Source organism: Actinia tenebrosa, unplaced genomic scaffold (genome assembly GCF_029948245.1).
Source record: "Actinia tenebrosa isolate PJP-AT-01 unplaced genomic scaffold, QUT_ActTen_1.0 PGA_scaffold7__59_contigs__length_16204524, whole genome shotgun sequence".
In the NCBI taxonomy this organism is placed as follows: Eukaryota; Metazoa; Cnidaria; class Anthozoa; order Actiniaria; family Actiniidae; genus Actinia; species Actinia tenebrosa.
In genome coordinates this window covers 13,173,142-13,186,291 of record NW_028292584.1, presented here as the reverse complement: position 1 = coordinate 13,186,291, position 13,150 = coordinate 13,173,142, and the positions used below count along the sequence as shown (strand labels likewise).

The 13,150-nt window shown below is 37.2% G+C and overlaps 1 protein-coding gene and 1 pseudogene across 1 annotated transcript; one reads left to right on the top strand and one right to left on the bottom strand.

Moving 5' to 3' along the window:
- The first annotated feature begins 3,483 nt into the window (after nt 1–3,483).
- LOC148905692 (uncharacterized) lies at nt 3,484–5,284 on the top strand. The gene has a single exon (XM_089039840.1). The coding sequence runs from the start codon at nt 3,604–3,606 to the stop codon at nt 5,113–5,115; it is 1,512 nt and encodes a 503-aa protein (XP_088895966.1). The 5' UTR covers nt 3,484–3,603; the 3' UTR covers nt 5,116–5,284.
- Nucleotides 5,285–5,873: 589 nt separating this feature from the next.
- LOC148905691 (uncharacterized) lies at nt 5,874–9,042 on the bottom strand (annotated as a pseudogene).
- Nucleotides 9,043–13,150: the final 4,108 nt, after the last annotated feature.

Genomic DNA, 13,150 nt, shown 5'->3' with positions numbered 1-13,150 from the left:
GTCAGTCAGTCAGTCAGTCAGTCAGTCAGTCAGTCAGTCAGTCAATCAAGCCAGTGAAACAACATTGAAGAGAGAGTCAAAGTCCACACAAACTTAGTCCAAAACTAATGCAGCTTAAAAAATTAAAATCATGGTGTGCCTTGCTTTTGAGTCAGAATATTTACTTAGAGCCTTCACAATTCTATCTATTAAATCTACATTTATCTATCAGGCAGTCAAAAAAAATAGAAAAGTCATTTATTTTATTTTCTTATTTTATTTTTATTTTTTATTTTTTGTTTTCAGATGAAGTTATGAGACCCAACATCTCTGGCTTTATGGTATTATTCAAATTGCATGTAACAGCCCTTGACGTATTGTATTGTGAAAATTAGTCTGCCATACCTTAAAATCAAGCCATGTAAACATATCATGCAAAAATCTCAACCACCTATACTTTGTTTATAACAATAAGTTTTTAAACAAGCCTAAGTATAACATTTGGCAGATACTGTAGAAACCACTAAATGGATACTGATTTTCTAATATTTTTCCATTCTGGCAAGTGTTTGGTAGCAAAAATTGAAGAATATAAATAAAAACAACAGGAAGTTATAAGACATTTGCATATGAAACACACCTAACAGCTGGATAGATACAGTTCGTCTGACTCAAGATGAAAACAATGGGCTACTATATAAACATAAAATATTTGTCATGCGACATCACCATTATAAATATTAGTATGCTATATATTGATTTTATAGGAATTCTTTTATTAGTAAGTTAATACTGTAATTGGTAGCTAGTGTTCAACTTAGTTATGCAAATAAACTGAATTATGTAAATGCAAACTTCCTATAATCTACAACAAGACTGATGGTGATTGTCATTCCACCCTCCCCCACCCCCACCCCCACCCCCTCTAGTCCCCCTCCCCACCCCCACCCCCTCTAGTCCCCCTCCCAGGCAATGTTGTGTTCTGATTGCTGAACCACAAATTAACAGAAGCCATTGGAGCAACACCGATATGATGCAGTGGTGAAAACTATCACATGTTAAGAGTTTGATAATATTTTTATTCATGAGTCTCCAAACAAGAGAGAGCAGATATTGAAAACAAATTTAAATGATATCCCAGGCTCTTAACAGGCAATATTTTTTTGTCCTTATCACGTTGATATTGACTCATAAATATGAATGTTTTTCTTATGACTCTGTTTGTATAAAAAGGACAAAAAACAGCAAAAATGGGAAGATATTAATTTAAATATAAATATTGTTCAAGAGAGTTAAGCCCTCTGCTATATGATTTAGTCAATATAAAAGTGAATAACTACAGTATGTAGCTCTTGGACATCTGCCATCTTGAATGGCATTCTAACTATCCTATTTTGTTTATATTTGAAATATGCGCTACAGTGACTCATTTGATAAGCTGTACATGTATGTTTCAACTGAACACAAATCAAATGAAAATTGTTTTCCTTTAAATATGTATTTTTCCTTGTTTGCTTTTACGCATTAATTTATGTGACCAAGCTGCATATAACTTTCTTTATTATTCAAATTGAAACCAAACAGCCCTTGGCATATATTATTTTGAAAATTAGGCATCCGTATGATATTTTTCATAGTATGTAATTAAATACTATGCAAAAATTCTAACCTTTCACTCTGTCCATACCCCTGCGTTAGAATGACCATGGTACCATGGTTTTTCATTGTCAACCATGGTCAACCATGTTTTGACTTTGGTCTAACCATGGTGGCTGACCATGATCAGAAAATAATGATGACCATGGCACACTGTCAACCATGGTCAAAATACATTTTGCTTGATTTTACCAAGAAAAGACATTAATTGATATAAATATGGGAAAACATAAGAAACAAAAGCTAAAAATGAGTTTTTAAATATTCTAAATTAATTTAATTTACATTTTTTTCATGACCATGTTACACAGTCAACCACAGTCAAAGTATAATAATGATGACCATGGCACACAGTCAACCATGGTCAAACAACATTTTGTTTGATTTTACCAAAAAAAAGGCATACATTGATTTAAATATAAGAAAATATAAGGAACAAAAGCTAAAATCAATGTTTAAATATTTTAAATATGTTTAATTTGTATTCATTGTCATGACCATGTTACACTGTCAACCATGGTCAAAGTTTATTATAATGATGACGATGGCACACAGTCAACCATGGTCAAAAGACATTGGGTTTGGTTTTCTTAAAAAAAACTTAAATTGATCAAAAAATGAGAAAATATAATGAATGTTCAATCTAAAAATTAATTCCTAAATATATATATAAAATTGGTTTACATTATTGTTATGACCATGCGTGTTACACAGTCAACCATGGTCAAAGTGTTAATAATGTTGACCATGGTACACAGTCAACCATGGTCAAAGTGTTAATAATGATGACCATGGTACACAGTTAACCATGGTCAAAGTGTTAATAATGTTGACCATGGTACACAGTCAACCATGGTCAAAGTGTTAATAATGTTGACCATGGTACACAGTCAACCATGGTCAAAGTGTTAATAATGATGACCATGGTACACAGTCAACCATGGTCAAAGTGTTAATAATGATGACCATGGTACACAGTCAACCATGGTCAAAGTGTTAATATTGATGACCATGGTACACAGTCAACCATGGTCAAAGTGTTAAAAATGATGATCATGGCACACAGTCAATATATAAGGAACATTTAGACATAAGAATCAATTTTCATGTTACACTATCAACCATGGTCAAAATATGTTAATGCACGGATGACCATGGTACACAGTCAACCATGGTCAGCCAGAATATCTGAGTTATCATAACTCTCTACCCATTTGCTAGCAAAAATGTCAACTTTTTCCTTAGAAACTAACAAGAGACTAACACCATATAGTCGTAAGTAAGTATGTAAGTGAGGCTTTTTAAAAGTTAACCTTTACCTACATCATGTAAAAAATCGTTTTTGAAATCCATATCTTAGATTACCAGTGCATTTCGAATAAACTTCCACACAATACATTATTGAAAAATATACTTATTTATTTCCTGTTACTGTTACCCACTGCTGAAACTATTTCCAGTGCATTTACAATATAAACATCTTCAAACCATCTTTACACATTTGTATGGCAAGCCGAATGTAGCAATATTCAATTCAGCTCGTTTATTCAACGTTCAACCATATTTATTCAACGTTCAACCATATTTATTCAACGTTCAACCATATTTATTCAACGTTCAACCATATTCATTCAACGTTCAACCATATTTATTCAACGTTCAACCATATTTATTCAACGTTCAACCATATTCATTCAACGTTCAACCATATTTATTCAACGTTCAACCCCTTATTCAACGTTCAACCATATTTATTCAACGTTCAACCATATTCATTCAACATTCAACCCCTTATTCAACGTTCAACCATATTTATTCAACGTTCAACCACCCCTCCCCAATCCCCTCCCCAAGGTTTACTCGTTCCCGGTTTCCTCTCGGCCCGACTACAACAGCCTCGGGCAGAGGGGAGCCTAGGAACAAGGTTGAAGGCGACCTGGCCTAAAACAGAGCCCAGTGGTCTAGAATATGGCGGATACCGATCAAAAAGTCGATCTTGAGAAAGAGGTTCCAAGATGTTTAATCTCTATTCTCGAGAAAACAAAGGAAATTAGTCAGCAGCCATTTGATAGAGAGATTGCCGAAGCACATAGTGTTGTACTTGACATGGCTGTTTGTTTGACCAGGACACTGTGTGATTGCTTCAGCGTGGATCCAAGTGATAGAAATGAACTAGAGTTGTTGTCAAAATATCTAACAGATGTGTTGAATTCTTGGTCACATTACATCAATATGGGATCTGTCACGCCTACAACTGTTGCTGGGCAAATGGCGGCCACCAAGACTTGCTCTCTAAAACCTGGTAGGCCTTCGTATGATATTTCTTGTGAAACCCTTGAAGAACTTCGTGCACTAGGATTCAGTTGGACCAAGATTGCAGAATATTTAGGCGTTTCAAGATGGACAATATACAGAAGAGTAGAAGAATTTCATTTACAAGATATGAAAGGCTTTAGTGACTTGTCTGACGAAATACTGGATGATATAGTTAAAACATATTTGTCAACTCATGGATCAGCCACTGGCCAGGGTTACGTTGCTGGCTACGTAAAGTCACTTGGCTACAGAATTCAAAGGCAAAGAATAAGAGAAAGTATGGCTAGAATGGATCCTAAAAACACTGTCTTGAGAAGGGGTGCCTTGGTGTCTCGAAGAACTTATCAAGTGCCATGGCCAAACTCTCTATGGCATCTTGATGGGCACCATTCGTTGATTCGTTGGAAACTAGTAATTCATGGATGCATCGATGGATTTTCCAGAAGAATAATGTATTTAAGTTGCAATTCAAACAACCTTTCAGAAACTGTTCTTGAACTCTTTTTAAATGCAATTAATTCTGATGGTGATCTCTGGCCATCAAGAATCAGAGTGGATCAAGGTGTAGAGAATGTCCTTGTATGCGATGCCATGGTGAAAGCTAGAGGTGAAGGAAGAGGAAGTTTTATAGCAGGTCCCTCAACTCACAATCAGCGCATTGAAAGGTTGTGGCGAGATGTTTTCAGATGTGTTTGCCATCTGTATTACTACACCTTTTATGCCATGGAATCCACTGGAATGCTCCAAGTAAATGAAGCTGTCCATCTTTTTGCTCTACACTTGGTATTTATCCCCAGAATAAATAAGGCAATGAATGAATTTATGAAGGCTTTTAATCACCACAGAGTACGTACAGAGAGAAACTGGTCCCCCATCCAGATGTGGACAAATGGAATGATGCATGCCAATAATCCATTAGCGCATGGATTGGTGGATGAAGAGCCAGATGATCTAGCCATGTATGGATACGATGCCCAAGGTCCATCACGTTCCAGACAGGAAAATAATGTGATAGTTGAGCCAATAGATCTTGATAATGAAGAATTAATAAAGGCATACGTTTTGGATAGGATTGATCCACTGAAGGAATCAAGTGAACTGGGAGTAGACATATATTGTCAGGTTTTAAGTCTCACTCAAGAGATAATTGAAGAAATGAAATGAGTATGCTATGAATAAAGATTAAAGTCACGAACCCCATGATTTCGATATGAATCTAATGGACTTTATGATGTAGGAGACCCTTGTTCTATTGTTTTCTTATATATATTTGACATAGTAGTACACCATAGCAAGCCATATTGCTAGTCTCCATTAAAAATTTAGATTGTGATATTGAGTCTGAGAGCTTTAATTTTTCATACAACACAACCAAATTGATTCACCTGCAGTTTGTGAATTTATGCATAAAAAATAAAAAAATTCATAATTAACATCTCAGTAATCCAGGGTCTGCTGTAAGGAAGTTTTTTTTCTTCTAATTTCTCTTCTGTGTATTAATACTTTCATCCCCCCGAGTTCAGTTCCCCCTCCACCATCAACAAAAATCAATTTCTAAATAATATAATTTGATCATTAATTTTTTGGGTTCTGAACCTGTCATGAAAACTAAATACTCAGGAAGTGCCAAGACTGAATACAGGTTGTAAATTTTGGTCTTAATAAGCTGCAGGTTTAATACTAGAAATAATCGTAATAGTTTTCAACTGCATATTAAGTTGTTTTGAAATGCACATATGAATTGGTTGTCGAAAAGCCATGGCTTTAAATTGATCCTGGAATTGTTACTCTGCCTTGAATAACAAATTTTGATGTGTTTTAGAAATCACCCTTACACCCACCCTAGTTTCACATAATTTTCCTAAAAATGTAAAGCTGAAATCCTTAACAAAAAGGGGGTGCTAATTATTATTAATCCCATATCCCAACCAAAAACTGTTTATTCCAATCCCAGTTCAAATCCAACAATCTCGGCCAGTTTTACTCAATCCTCAATTTCATTTTCCTATTGTTCTTTGGTTCAAATATCCCAGTCCCATTACATGAAATCCCTTTTCCCAGGAGGCTCTAAGAAATAAAATCCCAGCTATTAGCAACCTAAGAATTGACATACCAGTAATTTCTTCAAAAATTAAAAGGAAATAACAAATAGATTTTTCAATAGCAATAATAGTTTCAATATAACAGTGCATCTTTTAGAGCTATGTATATCATAGTTAATTTTCTTTCATAAATATCTTCAACATTTTTAGAAAAATAAACAGTAACAACTTTTTGGTTTTAGCTTATATGTGGAAATTGTTTAAAGCAACACCAATATATCTCTTCGGAAAATTTAGAACACAAAAAATCAAACATTCAAGTTTACATTTCTGTGCTTTGTTTTTGGCAATCATATTAAAATATCAGAAGAAAATAAATTTCATCATTGTATTCTTGTCCTAGTTTTTTTCAATTGTGAATGAATCTCTTTAGGTTGTTCATGATTTATGTAACATTGAGGCAGGAGTTTCTTATACTCATGCCAGACCGAAATAAACATTAACAAAGGCACTGTCATATACATCAAAGAGCTCTTCTTCAGAAGGAAGAGGACAATCATGTGACCCAGTGGGTAAATACAATGTCTGGGTGCAAGTGTTTGAAGTAGGCACAAAAGCCCACTTGTTCTTACTAGTTGCAGTGGCGAAGCAGATGCTAGGTGGAATTGCAAAGCCCAGAACTGGCTCTTCTTCAGCACCAGTTGCGAATTGTAAGATATGTCCAATGGTGATGGCTGCCCTACGACCACTGGTAGCCTCTCGGACATACTTTAAGAATAACTCATAGACAGCCATTTCATACCTCTTTGCATTTGACCCTTCATCTGAGAAGGAAGGTGCAAGTAAGGAAATCAACTTTCTTCTTGTAAGATTATACGATTGAGAGGGTCGCATCAAGTGTACTAACTGTGGGACAGCCTTTGCAATTTGGTACAAGCCAATCTTTGCAAACCCCATACGTAGCTTAAGAATGCATATGCTGGGCTTGGGTTCTTGAAACAACTCTTGTAACATTGATTCATCCATAAATTTTGGTGCTGGCCCATTTTGAAGCATGCTAAGAGCCATGATGATGCCAACCTTTATATAGTCATCAGAAAGCAGATTCCTCAATCCATTGTCAAAATATTTTTCTTTAATCTCTCTGAGGCATAAACGGAAGAATTCCTTTCTTGGCCCCCCATTATCATGTGCAACTTCACCATAAAAGGTTACTTGCAAAGTGAGCTGAAGGTTTTCAATCTCTTCAATTTCATCAAATGCAGTTTTTAACAAGTTTTGTCTGTTCACATCAATAAAGTACACCTCTCCTTCCAAATTTGACTCAGTTTCAGTAGTATCAAGTGGTCGTCCCTACACAATATATTTTTGTGCACATCTTAATACCTCAACTGGGTTAGTAGCCTTGTCTGCCTCACATGCTTTCAAGCATTCTTTCACTGCTGATTCAACATCATAGTTCCCACCCCATGCAGACTTAAGTAGGTCGCCGTCATCTTCCTCTTGTGGCTTTTGAGAAGGAACAAGGCTTTCATAATCCTCTACATTTTGGCCATGGTTATTTTCCCTGCCATCTTGAGTGACTGGTGCTGGTGTTTCCCGCCTTTCTTCACCTTCTACATTGGGTTCACGATTTCTTCCTTGAATATAATCATCAAGCAAGCATTCAAATCCATCCTTCAGGGTTATATAAATGCTTCCCTGGCCTGCAAGGAGTTTTACTTCTTTGAAGGAGAATTCATCAGCATTTACAGGCTTTGACAATTTTCTTCTAATTGCTTTTAAAAATTCCAAATCCTGTGGAGCCACAGTTGGAAACTTTATAACAACTGCCTCAGCCAAGCATGCTCGAATGTTTTGTTCATTCATGTTAGAGTTCAGAGTAACAATGCCTCTCAGTATGATGGCATCATTTTCTAAGAGCAATGAATCACTCTCATTGAGCTGCCCCCTGGAATTTACAAGAACAAACTCGAAAGTCTTTTCCATTGGTTTGGCCTTTTTTTGTGCAGATGAGGCAGAAGTACCTAATAAGCATAAGCAATAGTTAAAACTTCTGCATCTAATAAGCTAATCAAAATTAAACTGGCTTTGTTACAGCATCCTTTTTACAAAATCAATGATTCGCCTTAACATCAAACTTTTTGGCAGAAAAAATATGATAAGCCCTCAACAACAATATTTTTTTCCAACCATGTAATATAATAATTTAAAAAAAATATTTTTGCTCATACCACCCCCCCCCCCCTCCCCCTAAATATAATGGTCTATCCCTAATCAAAAGGATACCGACTGTAGAAAGGAATGCAGACTACAACGTTTATGTTTATTAGCACAGTAGCAAACGTCTCAGTGTGCATACCACACTTCGGTGAAATCCATAGTCATAGTACTATAAAACGACGCTTGAATCATATGGAGGGTCCGAGAGCAGGACATACTGCAGTATATTTTATTTTTATTACGTTCGCGCAGCGCTACAAAATGGCAGCTTTTACCACGTGTAAGCCTGAGTCACGAAAACTACGATAGGTTTTGAACAATGGGATCTCCAAAGAAAAGTATAAACAATACCTGAAATGGCTCGCAGACGTTCTCGTCCATTTGAAAGGGAATAAAGCCCTCTGTTTGTAGAGTTCTGGACCATAGATTGAGCTCTATTGACTGTTCTCCCGACCGAAGAAATAGCAGATTCCATTCTGCTAGAGAGACCAGTAGAAGTTGATGGATTCGAAGAACCATTCATCTGATTTAAGATCTTTCCTGCCTCGGTTAGGCATTTTGCCAGATCATCCAAGTATTTTTTATTGTTATTGTCCATTACTGCCCCAATCTCTATTATAACTATGCCCAAATCCAAACACGTGCGTAACCGATCAAATCTGACAACGTACGCGGTGTAACTGGGCTCTGTTTTAGGCCAGGTCGCCTTCAACCTTGTTCCTAGGCTCCCCTCTGCCCGAGGCTGTTGTAGTCGGGCCGAGAGGAAACCGGGAACGAGTAAACCTTGGGGAGGGGATTGGGGAGGGGTGGTTGAACGTTGAATAAATATGGTTGAACGTTGAATAAGGGGTTGGATGTTGAATGAATATGGTTGAACGTTGAATAAATATGGTTGAACGTTGAATAAGGGGTTGAACGTTGAATTATAAGGGGTTGAACGTTGAATGAATATGGTTGAACGTTGAATAAGGGGTTGAACGTTGAATGAATATGGTTGAACGTTGAATAAGGGGTTGAACGTTGAATAAGGGGTTGAACGTTGAATAAGGGGTTGAACGTTGAATAAGGGGTTGAACGTTGAATAAGGGGTTGAACGTTGAATAAATATGGTTGAACGTTGAATAAATATGGTTGAACGTTGAATAAATATGGTTGAACGTTGAATAAATATGGTTGAACGTTGAATAAATATGGTTGAACGTTGAATAAATATGGTTGAACGTTGAATAAACGAGCTGAATTGAATATTGCTACATTCGGCTTGCCATACATTTGCAAGTCCTTCTTTCCACAAAGCACTGTACTGTGACCGTGAGTGGACTGGGGATAAGCCGGTATATACGCGGGCTCATAGTCTGTGTTTTGGCGCCTAATGTTGTTATTCACCGGTAACCGTTTCTTGTAGAGAAAAATACCGTGTAATATCCGTTCAAAAGAAGTTTTTATGAGTTTTGGAAGCTGGATTTGCTCAGCAAGAGTTTGATATCGTGCAATGGGTTCAATTTTTACTTTCCTGGATTGCAAAATCGGTGGCTGATCATGAGGACATGGATCAAACCCAATTTATTCTGGAGTTAACTGGCTGGAATCTTGCTCTTCGTGGCTTTAAGCATTTTAATGAGGTTTGTCAATGAAGCTGAATGCCTGGCTGGCTTTTCGAAAGCGTGAAACAACATTTATGTTTCGAAATACGACTTGAATCGTTTACGTTCTTGTGGAGTTCTTTGGGAATTAATATAGCGAACCAGAATGCTAGCAAGTGCACGTAACTCATATACAATTACAGAACATTAATTATTTTATATCTTTCCACATTGATTTTAAGGTTCAAGAAAGATCTGTTACAAGAAGTTATGTAAAGAGCCGAGAAAATATTTTGATAGGCTAAAAACCCACAAGGAATTATAGTGGGGAATCAAAATTCACAACATACTTGGAGAAAGTCTTGCAGAAGCTATTACAAATTGAACTTCTCTCTTTATAACAATTTATTTCTCATTTAGTGAGAAAATTATGATTTTTTTCGAGAAGGTCTTGCAATTATTATTTATACTTAACAAAACTGTATGGAAAAAGTATTTTTAAGCAAAGTCATTTTATCTGTTTCTTTGATCAATTTTCTTTAAAAGAATTCTAGTTAGCACATTAAAATGCATAAACAGATTGACTGTATACATAATCAAGTTATTTTATTGAGTGTATTATAATATGACAAAATAGAAATAATTCTAAAAATTATTACCATACTGTAGATGTGCATTAAGCATTGAACAGAAAGTACAGTAAGTTGTCAGGACAAAACTAGAGCACCAGGCCAACCAAATTTCATGATAGTAACTTTAGTGTAGAAACAAACATTTTGGCTAATATTTACATGCTGATTGTATACAAATTATTTTCTGTTGCATTAAAAAAGTGAGTGCAAATATTTGTTTCAAAAGGCAATAATTGTTTTATTTATTTTGTTCCTTCTATTAATGAGTGAATTATACTACTGCTCAGTATGATTTGCATTTGTATATTTATGTAGGTTTTTCTTGACCATGCTGTACGGGTGCTGTTTGCAAACATGATTGACCATGGTAAACCATGGTATTGATATTGCTTTCAAACATGGTTGACCATGGTCTACCATAGTATTGATTTTGCTTTTAAACATGGTTGACCATGGTCTACCATGGTATTGATTTTGCTTTCAAACATGGTTGACCATGGTAAACCATGGTATTGATATTGCTTTCAAACATGGTTGACCATGGTCTACCATGGTAATGATTTTGCTTTTAAACATGGTTGACCATGGTCTACCGTGGTATTGATATTGCTTTCAAACATGGTTGACCATGGTCTACCATGAGTAGTATAGGGAATGGGGGTTCCAGCGCAATCTCAACACGGGCAAGACCCGTGTCAAAAATCCACCTACGGACAATCCCCACTCCAAGTGTGGTTGGGGGCAACAGCGCAAATATGTTAGTTTATATATGGAGTGCGAAGAATGTAAGAGAACTTTTAAGAAAGAAGCGGATTTGAAAAAGCATTTGAAAATGAAGACGAAGTGTATGAGCAGTTATGATTGTGGATGTGGTAAGAAGTTTGAGACTAAGGTTAAATTGTTTTGGCATTGTCAGGACTGTGAGTACGACTACGACTACTTAAAAAGTGCTTGGTATTAGGTATAAAATATTTCCTATTATATAGATGGAATCCCAAAGCAACTTCAGCACGGTGCCAATACCCGGTAACGGTGAGATTGACGTTAGACAGTTTTGGCGTCAGTCAGAAAGGAAGGTTAAAAGGACTCTCCGAAAAGGTATAGAAGAATTAGGAGCCCTGAAAGCGAGCATAATGGTAGAAGTAAGTTTGTCAAAAGACGAGGTAATGACGGCAGCAATGTTGCGATCAAAGTCGTTAGTGATATTAGAATCCACGAATCTGGATAGGCCACTCAGTGAAGCCTTAGAAGCAATAATGGAGTCGCTGTCTAACTACACGAAAGAAGGATCGGGTTGGACAGTAGAGGAGGTTGAAGGAATAGAGATAAGTATAGCCAGGTACGTACCCATACGAGGGGGGAGTTACGTACCGCTACCAACGTGGGTAGAAAGGAAGAAGGCTATTGTAAACGTGAAGAATGAAGACAATCGATGCTTTATGTGGGCAATCAGGTCTGCACTGTATCCAGCAGAGAAGGATCCCTGTAGGGCAAGTAAGTATCCCACAGATGATTTAGAGTGGGATGGTGTGGAATTTCCCATGCAGTTGATAGACATCCCCATATTTGAGGAAATAAACGATCTAGCAATTAACGTTTACGGAGTCAGAGAGCAGACGATAGTACCGTTAGTTCTGTCAAAAAGTAAAGGAGAGCGCGTACATTTATTCTACCACGGCGGATACTACTCATGGGTTAAACACATTAGCAGACTATTCTACAGACATACTAAGCACAAAGGCAAAAAGTACTTCTGTGACCGCTGCTTGCTGTCATTTACATCCTTAAATACCCTAAAGAAACACGATGAGATCTGCCGCGGAGTCGAAGAAGTGGCGCAACGGATCCAGATGCCCACCAACAAAGAGCTTTCATACGCAAACCATCAAAAGCAGATGCAAGTGCCTTACGTGATATATGCAGACTTCGAAGCGTTGATAACTAAGGAAGAGCAGAAACGTGGTGCCACGAATAAGGTAGGATTACACGAGATCTGCTCCTTTGGTTACATAGTAGTCAGATCAGACGGTAAAGCAAACCCTCCTGTGATTTACCGAGGTAAGAACGCAGCTAATGAGTTTCTAGAAGCATTGCGAGAAGAGGAGGGAGAGATTAGAGAACAATTAAGATGTCCAAAGAAGATGGAATTTACCAAAGAGAACCAGGAGGCTTTTAACAAGGCAAAAAAAATGCCACATTTGTCAACATACGCTTCTTCAGTTTGGAAGACGAGCCAAGAAAGCGTGGGATGAAGATGGAAAGTATCTAGGAGAAGCTCATTTTAAATGCGGGAAGTATGCTAAGAAGGGTGAGAAGCCGGGAAAGCCTTCCACGCATTGCATTCACTGCCACAAAGCATTTGTTGAGGATTTCTATGTGGATAAGGTTAGGGATCACTGCCACATCACGGGTAAATACAGAGGAGCGGCTCATTGGAAATGCAATATAAACTTCAAAGTAAATCCAGACATGGAGATTCCGGTGTTCTTTCACAACCTCCGCGGTTACGACTCCCATTTGCTACTACAAGGAACAGACGGCTCCGACGTCAAATGCATACCCAACAACAAAGAGCGCTACATGTCCGTAACTGTGGGTAAGCTAAAGTTCTTAGATTCGCAGCAGTTTATGGCGGACTCCTTAGCAAACCTCGTAAAGTATAACACCAACTTTCCCATTTCCAGTCAATATGGCGCGGAAAGGAAAGGAGTGTACCCAT

Bases quoted from the DNA above. Each gene is read 5' to 3' on its own strand.
- LOC148905692 (XM_089039840.1), top strand. From the start codon at position 3,604: ATGGCGGATACCGATCAAAAAGTCGATCTTGAGAAAGAGGTTCCAAGA.